We start from the raw sequence: 9,686 nt of genomic DNA, 5'->3' as shown, positions 1-9,686 counted from the left end.
AAAAAAAAAAAGTTTACAGGCTGGACATTGTGGCTCACACGTGTAATCCCAGCATTTAGGGAGGCCATAGTGGGAGATCACTTCAGCCCAAAAGGTCAAGGCTGCGGTGAGCAGCCACTGTACTCCAGCCTGGATAAGAGTGAGACCCTGTCTCAAAAAAAAAAAGAAAAGTCTGACACATAACTGAAGTGGCCAGCAAACTGTTATCCTTATCCTGAAAGCTGCATTGTAATTGCTTCTTTATCCTGAACACTGGTATCTTATGCCACAACATCCCATTTCCTGACAAACAGGGTTGAATAAATGCTGATAAATCAATATAAAAAAGGCTTTCACCTGAACACTTGGTTTCAAAGCCTATTAAACACTAGACGTAGAGTTATCTGTATTTGTTTTTCCAATAAATATTTATTTCCAGTAAGTACTACATGACTATCTTACATGTAGTCACTATTCAAAGGACTGGGGTAAACACAACAAAATTCCTAGTCTCAGAGCTTCCACTCTAGTGAAAGAAAGTGGAAGTTACCAGTATTCAGATGGAGTTTAAAGCCAGTAGGCAGTATACTGAGCGACACTATAGAGTGCAAATTTGACAAGATAGCATGGAAGCCCATTTTTATTTATTTATTTATTTATTTTTGAGATAGGGTCTCACTCTGTCACCTAGGCAGGAGTGCAGTGGCGTGCTCACAGCAACCTCCACTTCCCGGGTTGAAGTGATTCTCCTGCCTCTGCCTCCTGAGTAGCAGGGATTATAGGTGCACACTACCACACCTGGCTAATTTTTGTTATTTTAGGTTTCGTGATGTTGCAGGGTGGTCTCAAACTCCTGAACTCTGGTGATCTGCCCACCTCAGCCTCCCAAAGTGCTGGGATTACAGGCGTGAGCCACCGCACCAGGCCGAAGTCCATGATTTTAAAGACTATTTAGTAAATTTCCCTTTTGTAGCTCAGTTTTGTTAGCTATGGCTTTATAAATACCCTGATAATTATATTTGGTAGCAAATCAGACACAATGTATTAAAGATTGATGAGACAAATATATTAAAGATAAAGATTAATTCAAGAGCACAGATATGATATGCATACTACTGAAACAAATAGTGTGATTTATAAATGAGAAAAAGTTAGCAATGAACAGTATTTCAGAAGTTGAAAAGGTGACACTAACAGTGCTAAATACACAGGCTTTTATTTTCTTCAGATTGTTTTCTCGTGAATATAAAGATGAGGAGTCCACTCTGCAACCTAAAAATATTTACTTATTAAAACTATATTAATACTTTAATAAACTATACAAAAAGGTCATGAGACAAACATCTGCATTTATGGAACTGCATGTCAGTCAGGCCAGTTCCCTGCAGAGGGAATTCCTAGCATGACCTCATTCATCTGTGAGGACACAGAGCAGTCCTTGTTTAGACAGACACATTCATCTACTGCTCAGCACGGTCGACCTTCCACTTCTTGATGGTTTTCTTCTGCTGTGAATGCGCATGTCCAGTTGTCTGCTTCTTAGAGCAGACATTTACCTGAAAGAAAATGTTACAATAATTAGTTACTGGTTATTAATTTGGATCTGTGTGAAAAGCCCAACCTATTATATGTTATAAAACCTTTCTCAAAAGACATTTTGATAATAAGGCCAGTGAATTTTTCAAGGGTTAAGATAACAAATATATTTCCAAATAATATCTGAGTAATTATAAGCTGTTGGGCAACTTCTTAAAGAAAACATTACTACAGAAGCATTTTCAAAACAAAATCCTACAAAAGAATTTCAGATCTGAAGTTACCTTCCTCATCCACCAGCCATTGGAGGAGGACTAGGGCCACGCAGATGATTGATTCTACCCATTCTTCGGGGAGGGTTTCCTGGTGGCCTAATAAAACAAAAAGTTAGTATCTACTGTTTGACAGACACAACTTTGTCTCCTTTTAAAAGCACTCAACTAGACCCTTTTCTTTTTTAGCACCCGCGTGATCCTAAAACACAATTTAAAATAGAAACTACCATTTTAGGTCAGGAGGCAAAAATAAAACACTTAAAGGGACTAGATACATAATGCATACAAGGAACTGAGTCAAGAAAGGATTGTGATGAACTGAACAGCACCTCCAGTAATGCCCCACTGAAACCCAGCTCCAGCTGATTTTTGCCAGGTAAAAACATAAGCCTAGCCCAGTGCTAGTTGATCTTGATCTTTAAGGCTTTTTTTTTTTTTTTTAAATTTAGAGACAGGAGTCCCACTCTGTCTCCAGGCTGGAGTGCAGTGGCACAATCTCAGCTCACTGCAACCTCCACCTCCTGGGTTCAAGCAATTCTCCTGCCTCAGCCTCCTGGGTATCTGGGACTACAGGCGCACACCACCACACCCAGCTAATTTTTATATTTCAGTAGAGACGGGATTTCACCATGTTGGTCAGGATGGTCTCGATCTCATGACCTCGCGTGATCCACCCGCCTCGACCTCCCAAAGTGCTGGGATTACAGGCATGAGCCACCGGCGCCTGATGATCTTCTAAATTTTTAATTAGCAACTGGAAATCCAGATGTTAAAAAGAAATCTCCAGATTTTAATGTTGGCCATCAGTTTTCATCCTCTAATTTAGACTTTTCCCATGGGATATTTGATGTATATTTTAGTTTTGTCAGATTAACTCTGATTATTATCAAATCAGAGGCAATTTGCCTTTTACAGTAATGCATTAATTTTCTAAAACAGGATTTAAACTCTTAATTTCCACAAATCTATCTACCTAAAATATCTAATTTAATTAAGATATACAAAGAGATAAAAAGAACTACTGTCAATTTAAAAAGCTGTACCCTCTTCCATCATCATATCTGGAATCAGATGAGTTTCCATAGCTTCTTCTTTTTTTCACATCTTGCTGAAGCAGAGTTTTGAAACTGAAACAAGGGGCAGAAAACAACAAAGGTATCACTTTTGACAACATTCTAAAATATATTTCCATGGTTTTTAACTATCATCTCTGTGAGAGGATTACTAAACCCACTTAGCTCCTAAACCACATTTCTTGCAGCCAGCTGGGCAACACCATTGAACTTAAGCATGTGTCTAAACTGAATGTGCTATGTTGTCCACCAAATCCACCCTTCCTTGTATTTCTTATATGCTAATAACTCCCCTAGACAGAGCATGAAACCAGAGTCATCCCTGACCTCCACTTTAAATCAGCCATCGGGTTTTTACAGTGTCTCACGTTCATTTCCCCTGCAAAAGTCTACCTAACATCTCGGGGAAGGAGGGGCTGAGGGTGGTGTGGCAAAGGCACAGGGCTTCTGGGAATCCATTTAAATGGAATTTTAAAAAATGATACGTAAAATTATATGGAAGGATTTAACTGAGTTTATAAAGTACTTTTATAAACAACATGGAGTAGGTGAAATTTGTAAAAGAGTAAGTTTTGGATTGGGTAACTTAGGGTCTCTCTTGTGCCCTGGTGTATTTTTCTATGGAACCATCTCTTCCATTTTACATTCTACACCATCTAATTTATGCTATATACAGCTATAAAATTAAACTTCCGAAACCACGGCTAAGATCAAATTAAGCATAAAGACCACAGCCTGATACTCAAACTTCTTCATCCTTCATGTGGTTTCCTTTATCTGGGATAACTTCCTTTGATGCTCACCTCCCACAGTCATGCCCACCCTTGCAATACGAAGATATTTACTGACAGTAAAGTCAATGAAAAAAGGTCTGTCTCCCATATCTTTCCATCCCTACAGTTCTCTGATCATGAGACACTCAAATATATACGTTCAAATTTAGGAATAAGTAAGACTTCTTAATTGTTGAACAATTCTAACAAACAGCATGTAAAAGACCAAAATGTGCATTTAACTAGTAACTGCTTACAATTATGAAGACATTTAAACTTTTGTCTCCTTTACCAATTCTAACCCTTCATTATAAAAAACTTCACTACTTTGGAATTTTTTTTAAAAAAGGATATAAAACCCTTTATTTACTTGTTATGTAATATGGAATGAACATTGCACATACACACACAAAAACAAGAATAGCAGAGAGAAAGTGAGGCCCAGTCATTTAGCATTAGAATGGACAGACACAGCCATAGGTTGAAGTAGTTACCACCAAGGTTAAGACGTGGTCAAGTTTACCAATCCAGTTAACATATACTCATAAGATGTCTGGTGGTAGCAGCTTTATCACTAAAGTATATTTCCCTATGTAAAGCTATTTTTAAAATTGCAATAGATAACTGTTTCAGGAAAACTGAGCTTATTTAAGACACCTAACATAATGCACACAATGGACTCCTGTCAAATATCAGGGCAATTAAGAACACTTCTATACTTACAACAAAACCACAAACTCAGCTATTCCCCAGAAGAAATCTGTTATCAAAGATAATCTCCATGGAGACTGACTCCGGCTGTCCAACACTTGTCCTACAGATAAGAATTAAAGAAACTTTAGTGAGTGCTACAAATCCCTAACCCAAGAGGCATCATGTTTAGTTAGGTAACAATGACTGACTTGGGTTTCAACTTGCCCACTGGTCCAAATGGCCAACACCAGAAGAAATCTGTGAGCATCATTCCAAGGAAAGGTTCGGAGGAGTAATGTTCCATTATCTAGGGACATTCCTCTAGTATGTCAAAAGTCTACTACAGTTCATAAACTTGGCGGGTGACTTCATTCTATTCAACTACTTTCTCTCTTTCTATAAATATATAACAAAGGCGGGGCACGGTGGCTCATGCCTGTAATCTCAGCACTTTGGGAGGCCAAGGCAGGCAGATCACGAGGTCAGAAGATTGAGACCATCCTGGCTAACACAGTGAAACCCCGTCTTCACTAAAAACTATAAAAAATTAGCTGGGCATAGTGGCACACACCTATAGTCCCAGTTACTCAGGAGGCTGAGGCAGGAGAATTGCTCAAACCCGGGAGGCAGAGGTTGCAGTGAGCCCAGATTGTGCCACTGCACCCTAGCCTGGGCAACAGAGCGAGACTTGTCTCAAAAAAAAAAGAAAAATTGTTTTATATATATATATGTGTGTGTGTGTGTGTGTATAAAAAACAAACATTTATCATGGTTTAAAAATGTAACAATGGTTACCAATCGTTAACCATTTTAAAGAGTACAGTTCTGTGATATTAAGTACATTCTACATTGATGTACAACCATCACCACCATCCACCTCTAGAACTTTTTCATCTTCTCCAGCTGAAACTCTATACCCATTAAACCCTGATTCCCATTACCTTCTCCGCCCAGCTCCTGACAACCACCATTCTACTTTCTGTCCCTACAAATTTGACTCCTCTAGGAACCTCGTAAAAGAATCATACAATTTCTGTCCTTTAGTGACCAGCTTTTCACTTGGCATGTCTTCAAATTTCATCCATGTTGCAGCATGTGTCAAAATCTCCTTCCTGAAGGTTGAATAATATGTCCTTATATGTATATACTACATTTTGTTTACCCAATCATATCTGTGGATGGACACTTGAGTTGCTTCCACCTTCTGACTACTGTGAATAATGCTGCTATCAACATGGGTGTAAATACACCTCTTTATTCAAGTACTTTGAAGAAACAAATGGGACGGGTGAATATAAAGGAATGCTCACACCACTTCCATATTCCTAAACGTGTTGAGTATTTTCATTTATAAAATCTCGTGCCTGTATAAAAAGATTGCTTATTCATACTCTTACAAGGCTTTGGAATCAGTTATTTTTATAAAATTCTTATAAAGAGTGTGTATGCTCTAAGTAGTAAAGAGAATTTGTCTTGTTCTTCATTAAAATAACTACTGTTTTCTATAATTGCATACTCTTGATTCTAATAGACTCTAGTTTTATCTTAAGCAAAACTGGATCTATTTTTCAAACCACTTTAATAGAAGCTATAACATAATTTGGTACACTATCATTTCAGCCTTGCAAATCAAAATGTCAGAATATTTGGGGGGAAGAATAACTGTCAACTACCTCTCCTTTCCATTATCCCAAGAGTTAACCCCACTCACCGCTACCCACTCCATGAGGGTTTACTTCTCTCTTCTTGACCAGCTTAATTTCAGATATCCACTTGGATCTAAGCTCTCACTGTGCTACTGAGAGCAAGGGGCTACAAAACTTTAGAGGGTGGATGACAGGCTTAGTTCTCTGCCTCTTACTAGCTCTACTTCGTTGGCTGATGTGACATTTTCTCTCTCCAACAAAAAGTATTCCAGGGCTAGCCATCACATAAGATTGTTGAGAGGGGGAAAAAAAAAAAGTCATCTGACAGTAAGAGAAAGATTTTGTTCATTAAGTGCTGATAATACAGTCCTAAGAAGGTGGATCTAATTGGAACCTCTCATTTCTTCCTCTGTGATTCTATCTTGCTTTTCCACTTTCCCTTTCTGAAGGCAGAATGTCCCTTCCACCAATATCCCCAGATAGAAGTAGTGTTTGAATGCAGTTGCGTTTCTCAACTCTTAAAGTGCCATAAAGGGTCCTAATCGGCTACTTATGTGGACCAAATGAAATAATGTGAACACAGTAAGACACAACAAATACAAGGAATTATTCAATAATTCATACAAAAGCTTCCAGCCTTAAGCTTATATCACAAAGGCTATAAAACAGACCAAAGTCTGAAAGCGCCCAAAACTAAGATGGAATTTTGATGCTTTTCTGTAGTGTCTATCAATCTACTTGTTTCAAAGATTTTTAAGTGGGAGATGAGGAGGGGAGATTTTGAGAAGTCAAGAAATGCAAAAGTGCACTCGGCCAGAAGGCTTCCCATCGACTACCTTACTCCTCTCTGGAAAAAAACAGATGACTCAAATAGAACCAAGACCTAGTTCCAGTGATCCACAACTCCTTGTTAAGGCTGCACCAAAAAACTTCACCTGAGTCAAACAGGTGGGCAGGCAGCTCTAGCCCTGATCTGACACAGTCATGTCCTTCCTTTTCGGTCATCTTCTTTGTGAGGTCGCAGAATTAAGTCTCTCGGATTCTCCATTCCGGTAATAATTAAGTTGCTCCTAAGGGAAGATAGTACTTCTTCCCGTGCCCCTTGAAATTCGAGCAAAAAGTTCCATGTATGACTAGCTACCCTCTCCTGGGGAAAAAGCCTATGCAAAGCTTTCATCTAATTATCATCCTTGGTCGGCTCGGTCTTTTTACACGTTGTAAAAAGGGGCAGCAAAGTAGATAACAAGGACACTGACGCCAGCCTACCTGGGTTCGAATCCCGACTCAGCCATTAACTGTTACCTCTGTGATCCTGGGCAAGCTATTTAATCTATCTGCGCCTCAGAGTTTCCACCCGTAAAACAGGATTCAATGTGACGATAAGCAAATAACTGAAACAGTGCCCAGGGCACAAGCGCTACGTGTACAGCGTCGGCGTCGTTGTCCTTACTAGTTTTAAGGATACCGACACCCGAGAGGAAAGATCACCCTCGCAAATCCACAATCAAGCGCTTGCTATACGAAGGCGGGGTTGCAGGGCTCCTAATACTCAGCGTGAGGCCGGCGGGACCTCGGCCCCCGACTGCCGGCTGGGAGACCATCTGCTGACGCGCCACAAGCCGGGGCGACTTCGCGTCCAGCTCCGCCCGGCCGCGGAGCGATAAGCCCGGGGGGCGCACCGGATCCAAGATTCGGCGAGCGACGATGAAAGGAACCTGGGGTCCGATCTTACAAGTCACCGGTCGAAGCCACAGTCCGCTCTCAACTTACCGTTCGAGATGTAAACCATCTTCTCCCACTACCCGGCTTCGGATCGACCGGGCGCCTCGCCCCTGTCGGCTTCTGTATCTCCCTCTGCTCCCCGCCCTTCTAGCATCACAGGCCGCGATCAGACAAAATGATGACGAGGACTAAGGTAGGCAGAGCCCATTGGCTGCTGAAAGAGACGCGCCCCCGCGGGCGTTTTTGCGTCGTCACACCAGCGACTTCCGGTTAGGCGGGGGCGGCCGAGCGGGCAACCGGATATGACGTTAAGGACTACCCTGTAAGCCCTCGGTTTCTAGTCCTCTATCCGGCTTGATTGTGCAGAGTTGGTTCGCACCGCTCAGGGAGGGAAACTGTTTTCTCGCTGATTGATAGGCTCCAGGTCGGGATAGGAGAGGCTGTCCTGTATGAAGTGGCTTGAAGGGCCGCTGACAGGAGGAAGTGCTTCCGAATTTTCCAGACGTGTTGAGGTTTGAGGGTGCTGAGCTTGTGAGATTTGGTAGGAGGGTGCTGACTACACATTTAGAAACTTTATTGTCACGCCTTTGGGAATATACTGCCAGGCTCCTCCTAGATATATTCATTCTCTTTAAAATGAACATCTCGCCGGGCGCGGTGGCTCAAGCCTGTAATCCCAGCAGTTTGGGAGGCTGAGATGGGCGGATCACGAGGTCAGGAGATGGAGACCATCCTGGCTAACACGGTGAAACCCCGTCTCTACTAAAAATACAAAAAACTAGCCGGGCGAGGTGGCGGACGCCTGTAGTCCCAGCTACTCCGGAGGCTGAGGCAGGAGAATGGCGTAAACCCGGGAGGCGGAGCTTGCAGTGAGCTGAGATCCGGCCACTGCACTCCAGCCCGGGCGACAGAGCGAGACTCCGTCTCAAAAAAAAATAAAAATAAAAAAATAAAATGAACATCTCTATCTGGGTTCACCAGAAACTGAGTTTTTCTTAGCCTTTTGTGAGGCAACTGAAAAGTGAATTTAACTGTAGACCCTTTCTCTGCTTCTTATTGATGGCGACTGCTTCTGACCACTTTGTGGATAGACGAATTAGAAGGCATGTCTTGGACAATCACTAAATGTGGACCACATATCATGGATATTTGCTCTAGCCACTGGGCTGCTGCTGTTCCTTGAACGTGGCCATTTCATTCCTATCTCAAGGCCTCTGCACTTGGCTGTTCTTTCAGCGTGGAGACCTAATGACTGCTTCCTTTGGCTCCCCCCTCCTCCCCCCGGCCCCCCAGTTCTCAAGCCATGTGTCATCTCTTTGGAAAGATTCCTAATCACCTTCCAGAAAATGAAAATTACATGCTGGAAATCTATTTTGAGTTTAACAACGTCGGTTAAGATTTTATGTTCTAATACTTAGAAGTGACAAAGATCTAATTTTATGTTGATTTTGGAGGGAGCATTTTCCCCAGAAAAGTTCATAATAGGACAAGACAATATCTTTTGCCTCACTTGGGATTTGTGCAGCACAATCATAAAGGATCATTTCTGAAAAAATATTAGGGCGAGGCCGTTAATGTTCCCAAGGGCCTTTCTTAATCTAGACCGTGCCACCATCATCTCTCACCTGCTGTATGCTAGTTTCCTTCTAACCGAAATCTCGGGTTCCGTCTTTTACCATCCTTAGGCAGCTTTACAAACTGTAGCAAGATCGATCTTAAAACGGAGATCATCTCATTTCCTTGCCTAAAACCTTTTGGACACTAAAATTTAGTGATTTCCTATTGCTCTTAAAATCCAGTTCCTTGTCATGGCCTACAGGCCCAAGGTGACTTGTCTTCTTGATTGCTCCTCTCACTGTACTTCCGGCCACACCTCCCGCTCTCCCCCAGATTATGCTCTGGCAACTTTGTTGTTTTAGTTTGTGAACACCCCCACCCAGTTTATGCTCTGGCAACACTGTTTTAGTTTGTGAACACCCCGGATTTTAC

At 41.7% G+C, this 9,686-nt stretch overlaps 1 protein-coding gene across 1 annotated transcript; it reads right to left on the bottom strand.

Annotated features, from left to right (window-relative positions):
- Positions 1–1,080: 1,080 nt before the first annotated feature.
- Positions 1,081–7,987, bottom strand: LOC105515437 (selenoprotein K). The gene is made up of 5 exons (XM_011947273.1): positions 7,746–7,987; positions 4,360–4,450; positions 2,834–2,917; positions 1,800–1,886; positions 1,081–1,535 (listed from the first exon to the last, which is right to left on the bottom strand). The coding sequence occupies exons 1-4, from the start codon at positions 7,762–7,764 to the stop codon at positions 1,805–1,807; spliced, it is 276 nt and encodes a 91-aa protein (XP_011802663.1). The 5' UTR covers positions 7,765–7,987; the 3' UTR covers positions 1,081–1,535; positions 1,800–1,804.
- Positions 7,988–9,686: the final 1,699 nt, after the last annotated feature.

This window comes from Colobus angolensis, unplaced genomic scaffold (genome assembly GCF_000951035.1).
Source record: "Colobus angolensis palliatus isolate OR3802 unplaced genomic scaffold, Cang.pa_1.0 Scaffold26, whole genome shotgun sequence".
Lineage (NCBI taxonomy): Eukaryota > Metazoa > Chordata > Mammalia > Primates > Cercopithecidae > Colobus > Colobus angolensis.
Note: the sequence above shows the minus strand (reverse complement) of the source record. Positions and strands in the feature narration are given on the sequence as shown.

Bases quoted from the DNA above. Each gene is read 5' to 3' on its own strand.
- LOC105515437 (XM_011947273.1), bottom strand. The intron at 2,918-4,359 runs GTAAGTATAGAA...CCCTTGTTTCAG, and splicing joins GCTGAGTTTGTGGTTTTGTT to TTTCAAAACTCTGCTTCAGC. The intron at 1,887-2,833 runs GTACAGCTTTTT...TTGTTTTATTAG, and splicing joins AGATATGATGATGGAAGAGG to GCCACCAGGAAACCCTCCCC.